At 42.3% G+C, this 22943-nt stretch overlaps 2 protein-coding genes across 10 annotated transcripts in view; one reads left to right on the top strand and one right to left on the bottom strand.

Moving 5' to 3' along the window:
- LOC120720571 overlaps positions 1–22943 on the bottom strand; it is a 914567-nt gene that overhangs the window by 513621 nt on the left and 378003 nt on the right. The gene's annotated exons all lie outside the window — the stretch shown is intronic.
- The window catches only part of auts2a (activator of transcription and developmental regulator AUTS2 a), a 327329-nt gene that overhangs the window by 43308 nt on the left and 261078 nt on the right, over positions 1–22943 (top strand). For 5 of the 9 annotated variants that reach the window (XM_040013019.1, XM_040013028.1, XM_040013045.1 and 2 more), the window contains exon 1: positions 824–8594. The exons of the other annotated variants lie outside the window; for them this stretch is intronic. In XM_040013019.1, coding sequence (XP_039868953.1) covers positions 8217–8594 — 378 coding nt within the window. In that variant the 5' untranslated portion in view covers positions 824–8216. Of the gene's footprint in view, positions 1–823; positions 8595–22943 lie in introns of those variants that run through there. 9 annotated transcript variants of the gene reach the window in all.

Here is a 22943-nt window from a genome sequence, read left to right on the forward strand (position 1 = left end):
AGCAATCACGTAGCACATCATTATATACCAGCTAGCCCAACTTCAGTAACCCTACAAACGTCACTGCTGTTTAGTTTTCTGTCTTCATTTATGTTGGAAGTGATAGCAGAGCTGTACGTTTGAATTTGTTTCAGAAATCTCTCAGTCAGAACATGCTATAGCATGCTTAGGTGGAAGCTAGCGAGCTAACTTCCTGCTAACTTCTAACTCTGTTAGATGTAATAAATCCTGTTTTCATGGATGCCTGGATGTTAAACTTAATTGTTACACCTGGTAAAGCAGCAATGCTGATCATTTTATTAAAGATGAAAGAATTTAGACAGTTTTTAACTCTCACTGATGCTGCAGTGTTCGCTTGACTTTGGGACCTGAAGCTGAAGGTAGTGATGTGCGGATCGATACTGAAATATCAATTTCTCCGATACCAGTCATTTATGTTCTAGAATCGATTCTCATATTAAAATATCGATATTTTAGTAATTTAGGGTAGATTTGTAGTTTATCATTAACAGGAACACAGTGGAAAGAAACTACATCATTCGGATTGTCTGCCCTGGAAGGAACTACTTCCTCTTCTGCCTTTTATAGTCATGTGTGAAATACGGCTGTATAAATGTGTCCAGCGTGGCGTGCACACTCAAAACAGTGGCTGAGCGTAAATGGAGTCGTGTGTGGACGTATTTTACCTCGACAAACAGCCGAGACGCGGTTTGCGATACATGTGGCAACACCTCTAACCTCGTCAAACACCTCAGAGTAAATCATATCACAGAATATGACGAACTGAAGAGGAGGAGAGGACAAGGACAGGTGCTGCTGGGCGAGACAGACGTCTCTCAGGGAGTCCTTTAGTGCTTCAAGGCAGGCAACATGCTCAATAGCGCACAACTTCAGGTTTTTTATTTCTATATGATAATTCTCCATTGTTAAGCAGTAATCTAATATCCTGTAATCATTATGAAGCTATAATTTGAGATACAATAAAAGTTACAATAAATAAGATAAGTTTTTGTACAAAGTATCGGCTCAGTATCGTCGATACCACCATGAATTTTACTTGGTATCAGATCGGAAAGGAAATCTGTGGTAGCGCACATCACTAGCTGACGGACCCAGATTCCTCCGCGAGGCTCCTGACTACGGCAGCCGTAATGCTCCAACAACCCATCAAGCGGTGCAGCTTCGTAGCTTAGCAAAGTCGGACTAAAACATTTTTGTCAGATCTTTGAGCGCCGTGTAGCACATAAAATTGGTTCGAGGTCAGTAAGCACAACCAGAATTCATACATAGGGCGCACTGACGATTTATGAGAGAATTAAAGGATTTTAAGTGCGCCTTATAGTGCGGAAAATATGGTTTATAAGTTTTAGTACAAAGCAGCACTTTGCAGCTGATTAAGTTTTTCCAATTACACGTCACAGAATAAGAGTTTAACACGTTTATAAATATCCGAAAATCTGACCCTTAAAAATCCTCACGTCTGCAATCAGACACGTGTAGTGCTGCTGTAGGTGAGAAACTGCAAAAAAAGCACGTACAAAAAATGATAGAAATTAAAATGCATATATGCAAATTAATATTAAATTTATTTTCTTTTAATTCGTCACAAGGTTCAATAATCAGTCTAGTTTAAATAAGAGAATTTTCTCTTAATTATTTCATGGGTTGACAGGAATTATATTTGCTGTATGAGTCTCCGCCACATCTGTGGTCATCCAGCACAGGAAATGATGTCATTGTGTGAGTGATTTCTGATATCAGCTCGAGACAGTCGTGTTTCCCTGTAAACGTGAACATGTTTTCATGCTGTGAAACAGGAATCAATGCTTGTAACTTGTTGAAAACTATAGCTTGAGCATTAAATACGAGGACGAATCTCATGTTTTAAAGCTGTACGCTCACAGTGATGCATCTGTCATGTTTCAGTGTGGATGATTCTTCCCACAATATGTAAATCCACAAACTTGCACATGCGTCATATCTGATTCATTGCTCATTTGCTTGTCCTCACATTTAGAGAGCTGGCCCAGCCCTGCTGGCTCCCTGACACTGTTCTGTGGTGGCGAGTGTTTGTGTTTACCTTGGCAGACGGCGCTCTGCTGCAGGCTGATGGGACCTGACTGTCTGGATTTGCAGGAGGGCCTTCCATTTGTCTTCATCAGGGACTGAGCCCAGATAATGAGAAGGGATTGCTGCGGCAGAAGTGATTAGTTGAATTAAAAGGACAATATTACTTAATTAGAGGATCCACATCTGGTAATATTATGGTCTGTGACAGTCCAGTATCTTGTTTCTGCATACAACTGCCAAATATTTAATCTCCAGTTTAAATGGGTTAGCCTTAAAGGGAATAAACCACTGAGGTCTCTGCTGGGCTTTATCTGCCAAAGTGGACACAATGAGCTGTGCTGGGTTCTTAACATAGGTTTTGATTATTAAGAACGGGTGATTGGCTGGTCCTGGTTCCAGATTGTAAAGAACAAAGTATGTTTGTTGTGTCACATGAGGCAGTTATGTGTGAAAATTACAGCTAATAAATAAGCTGGTAGTGTCAGTCATGTTGCTCATGGGTCATTACGGGGGGTGTTAGAAGTGTGGATTCACTTCATCAGTTTGAAATGCACTGTGCATTTAAAGGTCGTTGTATGTAAACGGGGAAAAACGGCGTTCTTTATATAAGAAGCTCGATGTAACAAGCCGCCTGCTATTCTTACTAAAAATGTTACTGTGTTACTCGAGTTATTGAGACTTAGGTACATGACACAAATGTAATCCTAGTGTGGAGTTCAGCTGAAAAAGCCTCATATTAATTTGAACCTTTTTATTTTTAAATGATGTATAACACCAAAAAAAAAGCACCTGAGCAACTATTTAAATTTTCATTATCTATACACATTAGAAAAGCCTCGTCTGTGAGTATTGTAAGGTTGCCTATCGACGATCAACGATAGGTTGAGGCTATCGTCGATCGATTTTACAAGGGCGAGTTATCTGTCCATGAGTACGTGTGCTAACAATGTTGGTTGAAGCTAACAGAAGCAGTCACCAGAAATGTTTTAACATCCTCAGAGTGCAGCAGCGATTCATTTACTCAAACTCAGAACAGAAAGAACGACAGCAGCCTGTGTTCAGGAAAAAACATTTTATTGAAATGAAAACCCACGGTGGTGCAGAGGGAAACTGGCTTCTTTTTTCCACTATAACCGTGTTCATCTGTCTGACACTCGACCAAACAACAAATATGTTAAAAATCAAAATGTCTCTTCCAGCAAACATTAAAAAAATCTCTGAGCTAATGTTAGGTCTTTTGTGCGATCCGGCGAATCTCAACTAAATAAATAAATAATCCAAAAAGTAGCTACATAAGAAACAAACGAGAAAAGAAGGTCAAATATTCCCTCCAAACCAAATTTATAAAAACATCCATTGTGGGCCACATCACAGAGGGAATTTCTTAATTTTAATCTCCATATTTGCTGGAAGCATCGACCATTTTCTCATTTGTTATTTTGAATCAAGCACTCAGTCATTCGATGATGAGCTCGTTTTCACGCTGATGTCAAAGTCGCTGCTGCTACGGTCTAAAAATGCACATCGACTAAAATGTACCTAACGTTGTGCAACAGTTGGCTTTCACAAAACACTCACCTGGACCTCTCTATCCGTGCAGGCGTGAACATCTTGTTGCGCTGCGTTGTGTTCACGCACATGCTCGAGGAAATTAGCATACCAAGTATCATCATCGCTCTGCTGAGGTCACGACCCCACAGACTGCATGGAGACTATAAAGAAATACCAGGCTGCTGAAAGTGTTTGTTCTGCTGGCGTGTCCCTCGGAGAGCTGTGCCGATGTGAATCATTCCCATTAAAATGTCCTCTCCGTGTTGGTTTCTGTGGGCTCGAGTGGGTGAACCCTGCACTGTTCAGGTTCAAGTGATTTCACAGGCCTGGCTCGATGTAAATTCACTTGGTTCCAAGACAAACGCAGGTAATGAGCTAGATCCAGCTGAAAGCAAAGACATGGTCTGTGTCATCGTTCCCACCCACTCGCTTTTGTGGGTGCTTTTAGTGGCTGCTGTGGTGTTTGTGTTCAGCTGATTGAGTGGGGGGTGTGGAGGGCTGGGATTCTCTGGTTAATCCACTCTTAAGGCATCTATCGGTCCATCTCACGGAAGAGAGGATATTAAAGCGTCCCTCTCTATCGTCTTTCTTTCTTCTCGCTCTTTGTTTTCGTTCTTGCTTGTAGGAAAATCAGCTCTGTGCTGTCGAGCCTGCACGATCGCTGATTGATTTCTCCTCTGTTTTCAATCTGTCTGTCAGCCAAGCTTAGCGTTCCTGCCTCCCAGTCCATACAGTCGTTACGTTCTCACTCTCTGCCGGCTTATAAACCCACTGTGTCTTTCTGCAGGAAATTTGCTTTCGGCAAAGAAATATTATTTAAATGGACTGAAGCATTAGCTCTTCAAAGAACCAGAGCCTTTGTTTGACTTCAGCGCAGACACGAGCTCGCCCCCCAGAAAAACCAAAGAATAGTTTGGTGTTTTTTTTCATGTTAAAGATTTGAGTAAAAAACAACTGAAAACTATTCACGTTGTGTTGTGACTGTATCTCGTGGGGTTAGGATGCTGCTATGTCTACAAACCAGTGTATAAGCGCATGCTAATGTGCATTTCCTGCCACAGTATGTGTCTCCATGACCAACTTTTGCTGTGATGATGCATAAAAATCCACAATGCATGTAGAAAAATGAAAAGAATATCATCCGTGCAATAACTGAAAAACCCCTCGTGACACAAAAAGGACTTGTTATTAGGCAAAACAACAAAAGTACCACATTATTCACTTTGAGTACTAAAGTAAGTTTAGCTGTCTGCACCACAGATGAGCCCTGTTTACTGTAAATACCTGTGAAAAGGTGAGCGCTTGGATTTGTTCTATCCTGCGTGGTTGTCGCTAGTTATTTGTATTTAAACGTGTGCTTTATTTAAATTGAGCTGGTTACACACAGGAAGTGCTGGTGTTGCTTCAGTGTGTGTAGGATTTCCAGTCCTGCACTGCTGGAACATAAATATTGCAGTACTGAATCACTCTCAGCACGTTGTCGCTGCACAACTCTCAGCATTAGTTGCATCTCAGGTTCTTGAACCAAAGCTGCTGAAATGGTGACGACCCTGCAGAGGCAAGTGAGCGCCTGTATATTAATGTTGTAACAGAAAGCTGATTGCACAAGGTTTTGTTCTGGGTACTATCTTATATGTAAAGTAAATAATAAAACGTATTCGTTAATGGCCAGTATTTGAGCAGCCTTAAATTCTTGGTGTGAAATTGTTCAGTTTCACGATGTTTGATGTGATCGGCTTTATTACGGCAGTAAGTCCCTAAAATCCACAACGCTTAGTGATGTTTGATGTAGGTTTTTTAAACATGTGGCTGAAATTGCCATTCCCACACTAGGATCACGTTACTTGCCACATCGAAGGATGTAGAATTTCAGTAATTATCAGCACCAGTTTTAATTGTTAACTTTCAGCAGTCATATGATAGGTACTGCTAATGAAACTGAAGCTGCTCTGCAATAAAGTGTTCAAATAAAGTACCACGCTCCGTGAACGAACAAAAATACATCTGCACAACAAGACACGCGGCATCCTTTCTGACCAGTAGATTAACGAGCCACAGGGAATTATAAAATATAGCACACCTTTAGCTTCTCTTCTTGTACTCTGCCCCCTGCTGTGCAGAAAGCCGTTAGCTTAAAGATAACTTCCATCTCCCTGGATGTTACACTGAGACGTGGATTTCACAGAAAAAATGTGGTGAGAGGAAAAGATCCTGTGATGGAGTTTCTACTGACTGAATGGCCGTTATGTTGCAACATTTTATGTAGAGTCATAACTACAGCAACACAACCTACTGCGTCTGTGTCGAGATTTGCTCTCAGAAATGTCGGGGAATTGCTGAAATTGCTTTCTCTGAAACCAGACTGCTTTTGGTACGTTTCTAGTTGTTCCCTGAAAGTGATCTCAGCAGTAGCAGCAATGCTCTCGGGGTGTCTGGGGTAACCGCTTTGTGGCAATTTCCACATTTAAAGATGACACTGACTGTTGTGTCCATCCGTTTGGCTGAACAACCAGTTAGATGTGCAAACCAGGAAGTGCCAACTGGGAAAGTAAAGATGCAGAAGCTGAACATAAATACACATCCATAAATGCAAACACGGCTTCATGTCACTCATCGTTGATCCAGACGGATGTCAGTGTGAGCTTTTTCAGTCACATTTAACCTGAGAATGAATTTTGTGTCATTTCTATACAAAACGTAACACAAGTATGGAAAAAAAGAAACACGAATCTGTTTAACCTGCAACACAGTTTTTGTTTTTACAAAGTAAAACTTGAGTCTGTCCATCGTACGGTCAGACTCAACGCACAGACGCTCCATATATCGGTTGTTAAGCCTAACGTGGGAACGCTTTACAAACATTCGGAGATGAACTCACACTCTTGCTTTACGTCTCTGGGATCGCTTGCTTGGAGATGAAATGCTGGTTTGGCAGCACGCAGGCGGCTCCAGATGCTTTCAGTGTGAACTTCAGACCATCGACAGGCCTCGCACACAACAGCCGCTCTATCACGTGACGCATACTGCACCAATGTGCTGAGGTCACTACCTGGGTTACGCCATGTCGCAAATTTGTGAGGTGCTTTTGTGATATTTGATGGATCGGGCTACATTTTTTATTTCTCCCCGATATCCGATCCAGTGCTTTAGGTCGGGATTGGACCGAAACTGTACATCCAGTCGGTCCAGCCCTAATTTTTATTGCACAAAAAGAGCACAGGTGTGTTACACTGCTAACTGTGGCAGCTCTTCACAAACATCTGCACAGCAGGTCCAAGCAAGCTCTCGCATCGCCAACACATTCAGGAGGTCACTAAAGAACCCAGAGTAGAACCTGGAACATCTAAAGAACTGACGGCCTTACTTGTCTCAGTTAAGGTCAGAGTTCAACAGTAAGAGAGAGACCAGGCTAAAATGGCATCCATGACGCTTTCAAGGTGAAAACCGCTGCTAACCAAAAACAGCACAAAAGCATCTGGATGAGTAAACTGGACTGACCAGACGAAAGCGGAACTTTCTGGAACGCTGTTATATCTGCATGAAACGAACAAAGCCTTTCATACAAAGTCTGTTTGTCTGCTTCAGGAACTGGATGATTTGTTGTAATTGATAGAACCACGAATCCTCTCTAATGTCAGTTTGTGGCCTTAACAAAAAACATCATGAAGTGGTTTTGAAGTGGCTCAGTCAAAGTCCGGACTGAAATCCAACTGAAATGCTTTCCTGCTCTTAAACCTTCCAGTGCAGCGTAGTTCAAACAGTTTTGCAAAGAAGAGTGGGCCAAAATTCCTCAGCAGGGGTGTGAAAGAAGTGAGCGAGTTATTGCAGTTGGATATGGTTAAAGCAACGTTTGCAGCGAAGGGTGGAACAACCAATCATTGGGATGAGGGGGCAGGTACTTCCTCCCCAGGTAGGTTTGGAACGAGTAGTGTTACAAATTACTGGCTAGTATTTCAATAACAGAAAGCATTACTTTTAACAAAATGTGTAATAGATTACTTTGTTGAGTACTGACCCAACACTCCATGGGAAACCAGACCTCAGGGGTAACAAGAACAAACCATTTGCACTACAGTGACCTGGTTACCGTACAGCAGCCACATCCTGTAAGGTGTGTGGGAGTGACTTATTCAGACGTCTGGACTGAATGTTGGATGTTTGTGTGCAGATGTTTGTGTGCAGATGTTTGGTGATGTGTCCTTCTATCTTGCTGCTCAGCTCCTACTTTCCTCTCCTGCGCCTGTAGTCTGTTGATTTATGTGTAGGTGTAAGCAGCCATTTCAAACCTGTTTCCTGAGGAGAAAATGGTGTTTGGGCCAGGTCTGTGGGGGCCAGGTCTGTGTGATGACCACCTCACATAAAGGAACCAAGATTCTAACTTGAGCATTAAAGAGAGGAAGAATCATCTGAAAGTGTGGTTGGTACATAAGTGCATATAAACACACATTTTCTGGCTTCTATTAAACCAGACGAGCAGTTTAATAACCTGAGGAGCAGATGCTGTTTTTCCTAAAATCTGAAAATATAAATGATTTAAATCGAGGTTGGTAAGAGTTTTTCACACATTTCCTGAAGCCCAGTTGACTCGGTTATTTATGAACGCAGACTGTGGCGCACTGTGTGGTCACGTGTCCACAGCCTCTGAGTGTGATGTGAAGGACTGGACATTTCTCTCCCCCCTCTGCATCCTTGGATTGTTCCCTGGTCTCTGCGGTGCTTTGATGGAATTCACAGATCTGTTTCAGTGGGTGTGGGTGTGGGCAGACGAGACGTGTGTGTGTGTGTGTTCTTTGTCAAACCCATTGTTCTCTCACCCTTGCTGTGCTGTACAGCTGTATGCTCTAAAACATGTACAAACGGACGGGGAACTCGATGCGCCAGCCTCTGTGAAACTGCAGAGGTTAGCTTGGGACAGAGCTGACAGCGAGCGAGAGTGTGCGTGCATCCTGTTATGTCTGACACACAGGGACGAGGTTTGTCTTCCTTTTTACTCCATGAAACAATCTGAGCGACTTGGCTTTCAAGTGTTTGTGTTCCAAGAACCTCCTACAAAGCATTTGTCTCCTTTCCAGTGTTTCTGCCTTCATAGACCTTTCACTGGCTTTGATCTTCACACGACAGGCTTGTACTGTGTGTGTGTGTGTGTGTGTGTGTGTGTGTGTGTGTGTCTGCTTGAAAGGCTCCATCATTCATCTGTCTACAAATGTCTGGCTGCATACAAAACAGTTAGTGGATTTCGCACATTCTCAGTGCCGAGTAACAAATGACTTTGTTTTCTGTCACTGAATTTATGGAGCTGAGGAATGTGTAGTGAGGTTGGACGATGTGTCAAAATTTTCCAACTGACATCCGTCAGTCCGATAACTGACAGCAGGCGATATAATCACGCCTTTGATGGGCGGAGCAATGTTATCGTGCACTGACCGATTTGCCAAACATGGACGAACTGATTGTCACTGGGGGAGAAGGCGCAGATAGAAATGACTGTTAGCTCAGCGAGGAGGTCGTAGACGATCCGCTGGCTCGGTGGAAAATGTTTCCCACTGATGTCACACATGGCAGTCAAGAGTTTATTTGGAGGGAATATTTGACCTCCTTCTCTCGTTTGTTTCAGTACTAATGCAGCTACTTTTTGGATTATTTATTTATTTACTGATTTGAGATTCGCCGAATCGCACAAAAGACTCAACTTTACCTCAGAGATTTTTTTTAATGTTTGCTGAAAGAGGCATTTTGATTTTTACGTATTTGTTGGTCGAGTGTGTCAGACAGATAAACAGATTATAGTTTTTACGTGGGACTCAGAGCCTGTAGTTGTTCCACCAGGTCGCCGGACTACAAACTCTCTACTTTTCAATTGTGTCTTAAAACCATCTGGTTTCATACCGTCGGTACGACTCCGTCTTGGTCTGTTGAGCTTTCATACTTGATTTTGTTTACCTGATGTTTTTATGTTGTCATACTAATGTAAGGTGACTTTGAGGGTCTTTAAAGGCACCTATAAATAAAATGTATTAATATTACTATTATAACATGTCACTGAGCTGTTCCACGGTTTGCTGAGCGTCTCCTGCTGCCCACAGCGTTGCTTTGTTGACAGTGTTGACTGACAGACACAGAAAACGAAACCACCACATGGTAAAAACAAAAAAGATTTGATCTGTTGTGTCGAAGCCCTGAAGTCTTCTTCGAGCCATCGTCGGACTTTGTGCAGTTCTGCTGAATCCTGCTTTCCTTCACACGCTCACCTATTTGAGTGGTTTTTTTTATTTTTCATGTTTCCTGTTTGAAGATTTTCTTATTCTTTTTTAACTCTGCTTCCTGAAACACAAGGTTGTTGTTGGCCTCACCATCATCGCACACACGGCGTCCTTGACCCGTCTTTAATGGCCGTGTGTCTGTTGTTCGCTACCTTCTCTCACTGTACCGCCTCCTCTTACCCGCTCTGACTTTCTCAGCGCACACGCAGGCAGTGACTTTGTGCAGCGGGTGTCTGACAGGTGACAGGTGGCACAGATTTCACCGAGACAGGGTGTCACTTCTGCAAAGTGCTGCCTCTCTCGGTTTGACGTATAGGTGAAATCGGCGGCCTGACAAGCCATTATTTATGCTCCCACAAAGCGTTGACATCATCAGCAGCATGCAATTGCTTTGATAATTTGATAACCTCTAACTGTTGTGGAGGCAAGTTTATCTCTGGCTGACACATTATAGCTCTTTCTCGTGTCAGTGTGCTGAAAGCTGTCATCCGTATTTAGCGGAGACCCGAGGGGAGCTTGACAGGCGGGTGAAAGGGGGCAGAATGGACTGTCATTGAGGTCACAGAGCCCTGGCATATTTTGGTTGCGCAGTCCATCTCCCCTGGGGACCCCCATGCCACAAAGAGACAGGAGTGCTGCAGGGCAACCTTGGGTGTGCGACCGCTACAGAGTGGCAGGTCCTTAAAATGTGTCAGATTCCTCTGTGAGGTTATGAATTTGCAGAAGCAGAGGCATAACCCTCAGGAAATTGGTCATAAAACTGGATGCAACACATATTTCCTGCCAGTGTACCACGTGTCAGGCCTGTAGTGTGTTTTTCAGGAGTTTCTTCGAAGTTGTAAAAGCTGTCATTTGCTTGGTGCTGCTCAGCTTCTGGATCCATTCAGCCCATGAACATTAGTGCTTTGAGCTAAATCAAACAATCATGCAGGTGGAGCTAGACGTTAGCAGCTCTAAATACTCAGTGCAGCTCAAGCTAGGAGATGACTGCGTGTTTTTGTGTTTAGTTACATAAGGCAAGCATACGAGTGTATATCAGTGCATGCTTGCTCTGCTGTGCATTAAATAGATTTTTCTAAGAATGTGATAGATGATGCTGCACAGACAGATGATGAATGTAGGACAACAAAGAGTCAACAATCACTAAGTTCCATCACTTGGTCTGTAAATGATGCTGCAATGAATCCTTTGCTAAGAGAAATCTCCACGTTTGTGAAAATGATGTTAGGGTTGCCATACTGGACTTTATTAAACAGCTTCATGTTAGCGCAGCATCACTGGGTGCCTGATTCTTGCCCTTCATACGCTCCTCTCTGGGTGTTTCTGGCCTCAGACCGTGTGCCGTCTGTGTAGATAAAAATATAAAACGCTTTCCTGACTCTGCACAACCTGTGAAAAGTATTCTGGCTGATTAATGGCAGGCACAGTGCTTCTTATAATAAAGCACCACAGGAGTGGCATATGGATGTATTTTTCACTGTGTAATATTCCATTAACAAACTATTTAAAATGACTGTTTTTTTTCCTGCCTGTTGTCTGATCGTTTAAAATCCGCACGTTTAACACGAGTGCTGCAGTTTGTCGAGGTTTTCATCTGTCGCTTCAGTCTGGCTTCTTATTCAAGCAGCGCTGAGTTTGATTTTGTTTTAATGAATGCTCAACAGTGTGAAATGGATTAAGCACTTAATTGTGGCGTATACTTTCTTTTCCTAAGACAGACGTATCAATCTCTGCATCTCGTGCTCTGGTAATTGCATTCTGTTGGATTGTGATGATGAAGGAAAAATGGCTGAGCCTGAACACACTCCCCCTGGGACTGCAGCACCGTTGCTGCCTGAGATAACATAATTATACAGACTGTTAACTAATGTTCACAGGTGCTAACCTTAGCAGCGGCTCGCTGATTTATTTCTGTTGACAGAACGTCTGTTGTTGAGCCATCCTGGGTGGGCTGAGCGAGCATTAGAACAGACCAGTGAGCAGCTTTCACGTGAGCTTTATTCAACCTCACCAAACATTTCTGTTCCAGCTGATGTTGTGAAAGTGCATCAGAATTTGTGTGCACGGTTGACTCAATCATATGTGCCTGAAGCCCTTAAACCACCTCTAATGACAAAAGCTGCTATAGCTGCTTCCACTTGGTGGGTATCATTTGGTGATAAGCTTCTTATCTTGCTTTTAAGATATCGTCACATGTAGGCTTTCCTAAACGAGCCAGAAAGATGACGGTGAACACGTCGACTGTCTAGTTCTGTAGCTTTAGTCTCAGGAAGACGTTTGTGTGTTTGTGTGTTCAGGCATCAGGATATACAAAGAAGAAAGGATTTGCTGAACATTCAAAAAGATGATTTTGTTGAATTTTTATATATATGAATATATATGTTCAGCAAATCAGTCTTTGTATATCCTGATGCCTGAACAGACAAACACACAAACGTCTTCTTGAATATATGTTTTTCACGCCTGAATGAGAAATAAAGTGTGTAGTGAGGGGTTTACAGCCTTAAAGCATCTATAATAATTGTAAAAACTTACTTTTACCTATCACAGGTTATTCTTAGAACGTAACTCCCGCGATAAACGAGGGACCGCTGTATATAAAATGGGAGTTGAGTTCTCTTTGAGACAACCTCTGGTACACCTGATTATCCTGATTTGTCAGGTAAGCATCGATGTCAACGTGCTCCTCTTTGTACTGAAAACTTATTTTGACCTGGTCTCACTTTGACATCATCAGCTTAGAGAAATCACCAAGATCTGAAAGTCAAACTTAACTGTCACATTTAGAGTTCATGATGAGAAATGATGGCGTCTAACACGAATGACCTCAAATTTGTTTTCGCATTTCCATTTTTGAAGGTTACTTCAGCTAAATTCGATCTGATATTGTGAGAGTGGACAGAAAAGCATACGGTAGGCGGTTCCTACACTGTTGTGTGGAGTTATGTTGGGTGCATGACGTATATTTGACTGTTATGTTCAGGATTTAGATTCTTTTCTTTTCTTGGTTCCGTATTGGTTACATTGTCACATGTAACTGGTTCAAGACTCACGAAGTTTATTGTCATTTCGTATGTTGTCCAGCCTCTACAGTGCAATAAACACTACAGTTTAAAAAGAATCAAATTAAAAAGGCAGTAATGAATTGCAACAATAGTTATGGATAAATAGCAGAAAATCTAAGTTCTAAAACAAACTCTCATTCGTTCGGGCAGATGGCAGCAGTCCTTTCAGGGGATGGTTAAATTAGGCAGTGTGTGTATCTGGGGAGTGTGTGTGTGTTAAAATGTAGAGGGTTGCAACATGTTCTTCAACACTTCTTTCTTTAAATGTCAGGATTCTTGTAAAGAGGACCCATAGTGATGCCAAACATTAATCAGGCTCACCTGCTAAACTCAGCCTAAAATAAACAGACAGTTATCAGCTGGTAAAACTAAACGATGCCACGACGTTTGTGTGGGTTTTGTTTCTGTTGTTGTATGTTTGAAGTTGCTCTAGGAAAGAGAAACTGATGAGATGCACTGGCTAAGTTAACACTTTCAGCTTATTTTAAAAAAGCAAACAAAAAAAGACAAGTTTAAAAATATAAAACACATAAAAATGTATGTTTATCCTGTAGGGCTGTGCGATATGGCCAAAATCTCATATGAGACATTTATCGGGCAGCTCGACTTGCATGAAGTGTTTCCAGCTGGGCGTCGAGTTTTCTTTGTGAGTATTTATTACACGGCGTGCTGCTGCAGGGAGAAGCCTGTTCCTAGGTTTATTTTTTAGCACCTTACGGCTCTTTTTAGCTTCACGTCCGTAAACACTCTGCAAACTATTTCATGTTATTCAGTTTATTTTGAGAAATCTCAACAGGATCTTCAGCGTCATTGAGAAGAGTTTATGTGGAAAATAAACAAGCGAACGGCTCCCGTTTTACCATCGTTGTTGCTAACGGCGACGCGTAAAAACACTCACTGTGATTATTTTAAATATAAGAGAAAGAGAGAACTTTAGGAAGTTCTACAGTGACCATCAAAACGATGAAAAATGTTGCTGTAAACTGATTATTTTGCGACAGCACGAAACACAACGAGAGCGTAAAATGAAACGTTTTCTTATCGTCATCTGATATTTATCATTATATTGAACAGCCGGGTCATGTCGTTGGGCTTCTGGGGAAAAATCTGACACTGATTTAAAGTTACCGTATTTTCCAACTATAAGGCGCACTTAAAATCCTTTAATTTTCTCAAAAACCAACAGTGCCCCTTATAATCCGGTGCGCCTTACGTATGAATTCTGGTCGTGCTTTCTGACCTCAATCTGATTTTATGTGCTACACGGCGCTTAGAGATCAGTCATAAATGTTGTAGTACGACTTAAGTTACGAAGCCGCACCGCTGGATGGATTGTCGGAGCATTGCAGCTGCCGTAGTCAGGAGCCTCGCGGAGTGATATGTACTGAACAGCTAAATGACAGCAGCGAGACTGACTCGGATAATGACGAGAGGGATCCGGGCATGCTTGATCTCGTCCAACTGTTAAACTCAGAAGACTTTGATGGATTTGTGAAAGAGAAACGTACTGAAAAAGTGAGTGTGTCCTTCTGGATTTTATGTTGACAGTTATTGTGAATGAGATGAGTCAAGTTTGACCTGTCTGACTGTTTTGTTTCACTTTATGTATGAAAATAAAGCCGTTCATTGATATTATAGTCTGACAAATACGCAAATTGAATTTGCCGTGGTATCAGTGATGAGCAGCTCTCAGTCAGAGCAGCAGCACCTTGCATGCAGCACCCAGCGGTGATGGAGGCGAATCCACTGACATCTTCTCATGCTGCCTCCACCTACGTCTGTAAATGCCTGGATATTTTAAGACCTTTTTCTCTCGCTGAAAGACATTCTGAGAAATCACTCAAGTAGAAAGTGGGCAAAACAGAAAGCAAAATTACAGCGTTTTCATCTTTCAGCTTGTTTGCTGTGATGACAAACCCACGGAAAGTACCCACAAAACACTTATCATAAGCCATCTGTTTTTTATAGCAGCTTAGATTTTACAGAGAGTCACTTGGTTAAACAGCTTTTATGTGACAGATGAATTCAGCTGTTCGCTTCTCTTTCTGTTACACAGTTAAGAGCCGAGGGAATTTTTTGGAACAGGGAAAAACTGTTGTAGTTCTCCTGAATACAATCAAAGCTCAGCACTGTTAGATTAGAATTTCAGACGATTGTTATTATTTGTGTTTTTAGTGCTGCTTGAGAACATAAGTGCCAACGATGAAGCACAGACAGGCTTACAGCTACGCTGTACACTCCAATTAGCTAACCTTATATAGAAAGACATGCATATGGACGGCCATAACACAAAAACTAAATAAGTAAAGTGGAATAGGAAATGCATGCTGCACTAAAAATGTCACAAAGCATCATTTAGTTTCATGTGACAATTTTAAACCATTTAAAGAGGTTAAATGGTACCATTACCATTTAAAGAGGTTGTGCACACTTGTGTTTAGTTACATTTAAACTCTACTAGCTTGCAGATTTGTTAGATCTCCCTTCTTTGTCTTTCATCCCAAGTCAAGTTTAATCTCTCGATAAAATGTGGAAATCAAAATGAAATTTTCCCCACAACTACGTTTGCTCCTCTAAGATGCAGCTGTAAAAACCCATGAATGTTGTCAGTATGAAGAAAAGGAGGCTTTGCAGTACGAGGTGACACATTCCAGTAACATCTGCTTGTTGACATGAACAATAAAAATAATAATAAATGGAGAACAACATTATGAAGTCACGACACAAACAAGTATTCACAGATACAATACAAACAGCACCATGTTTGCCAGAACAGCTAACAGCAAGTGAGTGGACAAGGGACAATCTGCAAGGTTATTATCAGCAGCACGCCGTCAGCATGTCGTACCGTTCCAACACTTAAAGAACATGTTGTGCAGGAGTTGTAGTTTATGCTTCCACTAGGTAGCGTTTAGATTCTTAGAACTAAGAAATTGTTCTTGGGTCAGTTCATCAACGTGTGTGTGTGTGTGTGTGTGTGTGTGTGTGTCACTGTTTCAGCTGTGCAAATTGAACATAATGATGCATGAATAATCTACGGTGAGAAAGTCCAACACCTTTAGATTCAGCCATGTTTCTGTACAAATAAAATTCAGATCACAGTTCAAACCTTAACCTCCTAGGACCTGCGTCCACATATGTGGACGTCACATTTTGGGTTATTTAGACCAAAATACTCAATTTTGCTCTACAAGGGCCTGATATCCACTTATGAGGACGTTATACTGCTGCTGTTCTATTGAAATTTTAAACAAATATGCTCAGATGTGGCTCTTATTTTTCTTAAAAACAAAAATAAGGAAAAAAACAAACTGGTAATTCTTTGTTTTTACATTCATCGGGCCCCAATAAGCCCAAATATCAAAGAGAAATTAAAAATTCATGCCGTGCATTATGATTGTTAAGTAACCAGCCAGTGTGGCTAAATTAGGCTTAATTTAGAGTTAACTCTGCATCTGGCACACTGCAGTTATTATCTGTGTGGACCTGGAGGACCAAACTGCAAAAACACAACTTTGGAATTTATTGGAACAAATCTAATATGTCATCATGCACCCAAAGAACCACGGTGAGGAATAATCCCAACACGGTCATTAAAATCTACTCATGAACTGCTGCACTGAGGGGAACAAGTAAAAAATCAGAGTGCTTGTATTCTGATGACAAAAGGAGGTGATGACAAGAGTCATCAGCTTCTTCCTACTGGTAAGATAATGGTTTTGTGTCCTTTGTTGTTATCTGATTGCTTTAAGTCATTTGTTTAAAAAACAACGAGTAAACGGATATTTTCACCTGCAGTTAACAGTAACTTAATAAAAGCTAGTAAAAAACATCCATCCATCATCTTCTGCTTATCCGGGTCACGGGGGCAGCAGAGAAGCCCAGACCTCCCTCTCTCCAGCCACCTCCTCCAGCTTATCCGGGGGAACACCGAGGCGTTCCCAGTTCCAGCTGAGAGATATAATGTCTCCAGCGTGTCCTGGGTCTGCCCCGGGCCTCCTCCCGGCGGGACATGCCGGCACACCTCACCCAGGAGGCGTCCAGGAGGCATCCTTGCCAGATGCCCGAACCACCTCAGCTGGCTCCTTTCGATGTGGAGGAGCAGCGGCTCTACTCTGAGCCCCTCCTGGATGGCCGAACTCCTCACCCTGGACTCCCTAAGGGAGAGGCCAGCCCCCCCTTTGGAGGAAGCTCATTTCTGCCGCTTTTATCCTCGATCTCGTACAGCTCATGACCACAGGTGAGAGTAGATCGACCGGTAAATCGAGAGCTTCACTTTAACACTCAGCTCTCTCGTCGCCACGATGGACCCGTACAAAACATATATTTTTGATTTCTAATTCAAGTGAACTCATTTCTGTGAGTCAGGAAAACTAATGGAATTTCTAGCGTTGCTGTCGCGGAGCTTTGGCTACTGAACCAATTGATACCACGATGAAAACACACAAGCAAGACAGACTCTGTCAGTTTGCTTCATAATAAAGGTGTGAAGTCAGACAGATCATATAAACATGGAGACTGTTGCAGGTTGAAAAAGTTTGTACAATACAAACTGTGCAGTAAACTGATGAAAGCGTTGCCCCTTTTTAAAACAACTTGCTGATCACATACAAGCCTAGAGTTTGTCTTTTCTTTAAAGCAGGGCTGAACTGTCCTCGACCCCAAACACAAGATCAGAGCGGCTGTGTTTGTACGATATTCCACACGTGGTTTAATCTGCGTTCTGTAATAGATGTAAGGACCCTTTGAGCTCCGCTTTCTAAGACATCGTGCACAACATACATAAGTGTTGAGATTGCTTGTTTCTGCTGTATTTAACATTCATAAAATACACAGTATAATTATGGAAAAAGGGGAAAAATATAATGAATTCTGAACGTTTCGATTCTACAGCACAAATTACAGATTTGTCCTAACATGTATCAAGTCAGTTATGTTCTGCAAATGTACTGTATGAGGTGTTTAATATATCACCTCACACAGTACATGTACTAACATGAACGATGAACACAAAATGAAAGCTGATAAGGAGGGCACCGTATCACGTCACAGACGTTTAGACCGACTGAAATAAAACAGACTAAAGTTGTAAATGAAACAAAAAGAGGACGAATGGCCCTTAGTGCAGGTCTGAGACGCTGGTGTCCTGGTGTCGTATCCAGTAGTGTTAAGTGTGTAATGTAACAAAGTGGAGTAGCCGAAATCGTCTTCATATAACATGTATATGGGAATACTGATAAAAATTCCATCAAGAGCTCGGAGGGGTCTTAAAATAATGTCGTTCCCATGAGGATACTAAGCTCTTTGTTTCTGTGAGGCTGGAATGCAGCTCAGAGCATTTGCTAATAAAAGGAGCTCAGTCGGTCAGACTGATGGCTGATGATGTGAATCAACAGCGTAACATCCTGCTTCTAACGTTAAGTGCAAGGAAAGAGCTCGTAATCCTTGCTTGCATATTTTCCGTGCTGGCTTTTCCTTCAGTTCCCTGTGTCGCTGGGTGACGTGTAGGGAATACCGTCGGTGGCTCTTTCAACACTGAAGTTCGTAGGTTTAGGGACTCCTCAGTTAAAGTGGAAAGTCGTTGTAGTTGAGCTGCACATATACTCGTGCGCACTCTTAATGACTTCAGTGCAGCCTCAGCACGAATTATCAGTCTTGGATCACCAGATGTTGGCAATAAATGTTTTAATTGCTTGTTCGTTAATCCCTCTGCGTCTTCACAGCTTTAAACTGCTACATCTGGCTCCTGCTCAGGCAGGTGCTGCAATAAATATTTTCATTAGATCTTTGTCACAGTGTCAGTTTATTATCAAAGTTTGATAGATTTCAGTATAATTAGTTGGAATGTTGGAAGTCTGATTCTTCACTGTGTAATGGATGTTTCCATATGTTCTCTACATTTAATGCAATTGTTTTAGTGAAGATGAGACATGAAAGGTTTCGCAGGGTCAAAATGCAGCAGGTTTGTTTGTTGAATCAAATCAAACGGATGCTCTGCGTGAGACTCGAGTACACGTGATGGGCTGTGTTTAAACGAGCTGATTTATTTGCAGCTCTGTCCTGAGCTCTCCAAGCTGAATGTGCGCTCGCAGCAGCCAAAGAAGACACGTTTGATTCTCGCCTGTTGCATTTCCCTCATTCAGTACAGGAAGCTCACGATCCTGTAGGCCAGAGTTAATTCGGCGCAGACGTTAAAGTAATTGTCTAAATCAGGGGTCCTGCAGGTTTTAGATCTCACCCTGGGTCAACACACCTGAATCACATGATTAGTTCATTACCAGGCCTCTGGAGAACTTCAAGACATGTTGAGGTCATTTATCTATTTAAATCAGCTGTGTTGGATCAAGGACACGTCTAAAACCGGCCCTCGTGGACTGGGATTGGGGACCCCTGGTCTAAATGTACGGTGGCTTTGAGAGGTCAAACACACTGAAGCTTAATGAAATACCATCAGGCTGAAAAAGCACAGAAAATAAATAAAACACAACGGGCTAGACGCTGACATGAACAGCTGTCCATCATGCCATTAAAACACACGTTACCTAATCCTCAGCTCATTTTAAGCACGTCTCAGTCTTCTGTTTGCTTTCTGTCACTTGCAGCTGGTCCGTCCCCAAAAACACTTGTTGTGTTTGGGAGATTTATGTTTTTTACTTCATCGTGTTTTTTGTGTGCTCTTACAAGTTTCAGTGTGTTTGACCTCTCAGAGCCACCATAGTAAAATGTCTTAATTTTCACTGCAATAATCTGTGTTTTTGCTGCATTTGAAGCTGTAAGGCTTATTGTTGTAAAAGCATGGCGGGGGTTCTTCACATGAGGCTTGGACTGAGTGAACAGTTGTGTAGTTGAGTAGCTGTGGCGTAGAAATCGTTATAGGAGCAGCAGAGCGTTGGGAAAGCTCTGAGCCCAAAATCCTGTTACAGTAAAACTAAAACTAGTTGAGGAACCTGGAAATGTGTTTTGTCTCTTCTGGCGCCGTCTTCTCATCTATTGTGGACATCATGAGCTTTCACTGGGTTTCTAATTACCGGTGCAGGGCCGAGTGCGCGGCCTCGTATTACACCGTTAGCTTTAATGTCCGCGGGCTATAAATAGTGCAGGTGTCGGCTCTCTGGTGCTTGGTCTTCATACAGACAGGAAATAGACTCTGCTCAGTGCGCTGCATTGATTTAACTTAATATTCACTGAGATGAGGTAAGCTGTGTTAATATGACACGATTTCCACCTTGAGAGACTAAACGATGAACACGTTTGGTCTTTTTTCCTAAATATCAAGTTGATTGCTTTAATTATTGAAAATTTATGTACTTTTTTAATGGTTCACACGCTCATGCAATATTTGGTGAATTATTTATATTTAATTGTTTTTGCTTCCTTGTTATGAATCTTTCTTACGCCATCATCACGTTGAGGCTGCACAGCACATCCATCAGAGTTCATGTGAGGACAGATTCCTGTTCACTGTGGGTCGGGGCAACAGGTTTTCATGACACAAAAACTGAGTGAGCATCAGTGCAATTTAATGATCTTCTTTCTGTACCCAGTTGCTAAGCAACCTGCACTATTCTGCCTGAAGCCGCGGCGTCCCAAAAGAAACATCACATCATTGGTCTGGAGAGCTGAGGAATGAGACGGGGAACGCAGAGAGGTTAACCCAAAGAGTCCGGCCGTTAACCCGCTTCCTGATGATTTTCTCGTCTAAATGGTCCCACATGTTTTTGATATTACCTCCAACGCTTTACTGTAACCAAAGGTGTGATAACATTAACAGAATTAATCACGTCCTGTTACACCGGACAAGCGTGAAGCCTCATGCTGGACAAATGTGTTTCCCCTCTGGGGCTCCCCAGCCTCTTTACAAAGAGATCCCAATTAAGCTGATAAGTTTCCTAAAACTCGATCCTCAGCGCCTGACGGCAGTCTGTTGTTGGCTGTGGGCGGGGGAGAAGGACAGGAAGGCTTCAGCGTCACCGGCTCTACGCTCCCTGCCTGAGACGATTTCCTGCTGTGAATCGTGGAGGTGGAGGAGAAAAGAAATAAGAGGGAGATGCTGCTGCAAAGACGCAGCTTGAGTGAAATCAAGCGTTTCGGTTTCCCTTCTCTCCAAATCCCAGGAGAGGTTGTTTTTCCTTCAGTGGTGCTTGCTCTGGCTCCGGTGTGCACAGAAAACTTTCTTTTTAAAACAACAGACAACAAATGGGCTGAAAAGGTCTGAGAGGACAGAAGCACTGCAAGAACTTTGTCGCTCAGTCTGAGTAAAGATCTGAGACTTCTGTCTTAATTCGTTGTGGTTTCATTCATGTGATATCATTGTGTTTCTCAATCCTTCACCTTCACAGTAAACGTTCACCGTAGTTAAGCTGTGGGAACAGGTAAACACAGTTAGAAATGCTGTGAAGAAAATGTGTGTGTTGTTCTGCAGCATTGATGGAGACGCTTCTTCTTGGCCCTGAGTGGAGTTTCTCTCAGGGAAGATCCAGGAGGCAGAAAGTGCAGTCTGTCTGTAGGCGAGAACAAAGCCAAGAAGGTTTTTCCTTTTAATGCTGCAAACATGGACTCATATTTACATTTTAAAAAGGGAGGTAACACTTGCCCCTTTTAGCCCCACTGGAAAGTCAGTCCTTGCCTTCTATTAAATATTCATACGAGCGATGGATGCGTTTATTTATTGCCCAATATTTGCCTTGTTTGCTGCCAGTGACGGCAAATGAGAAAAATTTGTTACGCTCCGTCATTTTTGTGGCACTGCATCCAGGAATTTGATGCATGGCTGAAAAGCTAAACATCTTAATGAATATTTCTGTGTTTCACCAGCATAAAGGAGGGCGACAAATTACAGCAAAACAAAGCACGAGTAGCAGATGTAGGCCTACTTTTAAACCTTAGTATTAGCTAAAAATGTCACATTTTGCATGTTTCAAATGTGATTATTTGGGGTTAGTTTTTGAAACATTCGATTCAAACATGGCAACGGCAGCTCCGGCTTCCTCCCACAGTCCAAAGACATGCAGTTAGTGGGGGTTAGGTGTGGGTGTGGGTGGTTGTGTGTCTCTGGCGACCTGGGTGTACCCTGCCTCTCGCCCTATGGTAGCAGTGATGTCTTGGTGCAAGAAGGTCCGGGGTTGTTTTCGTGTGATTTCCTTCCACAGATAAGTTCGTTACGTTTACTGGTGTTTCTAAATTGGTCATGTGTATGAACGTGACAGTGAAAACATTTTCTTTGGGCTCTCTGGGTCAAGAAATTCGATTTTGTAGATCTGAGAACTTCTAGGTACCAGCTGAAAATAACAAACTGATCAGCTTTTAGATTTTAATTTGAAGCCGACTCAGTCTGAGCCTACCGAGAGAGTGTTTATTAAACAGGCACAACATGATAATAATGCTTAACATCAAGCTGCTCGTGAGCAAACATAAGGTCACTAACATTTGCGGCAACATGTACACATAATGAGTCTAAAACAATAACAACCATAATGGCAGTGAAAAGCCTCTTCACCTGTTTTTCCCTGGGTAATAATTACTAATTACAGTAGAGTTAATCCTCCACATCCAGGTGAGCACACCCAGCTGTGACTCATCCTCTCTGGCTCTTCTCCTCCTGCTGCATCATAACGAGTGGTTGGTGCTGTGTGATTGTAACACTGTCCCCCCGCCTCTTTGCCACAGCGACGGGTTTAATGATGCATCTGGGAGAAAACGTTGGACTCGCAGTAACGTTAGACACTTTCAGGAAACACACATCCTGAGTTCAGGAGGTGGTGCTGGTGGGGATCTGTCTTTTTCCACTGATTCATCAAAATATCTGTCATTCCACATTTACTTGTAACTTACTGGCAGGAACCTGAATGCAGTTTGACTCTTTGGATCTTTATTCAGTCCTGGCAATGATAAAGTCTTAGTCCTACCACAGACTACACCACAACCGGTGTTCTGATACTGTATGATGCCCTCTCTTGGTCGTGAATGCCACTTCTTTGCTTCTAGTACCTCTTCATCA

This window comes from Simochromis diagramma, unplaced genomic scaffold, assembly GCF_900408965.1.
Source record: "Simochromis diagramma unplaced genomic scaffold, fSimDia1.1 OVJJ01000123.1, whole genome shotgun sequence".
Classification (NCBI taxonomy): Eukaryota; Metazoa; Chordata; class Actinopteri; order Cichliformes; family Cichlidae; genus Simochromis; species Simochromis diagramma.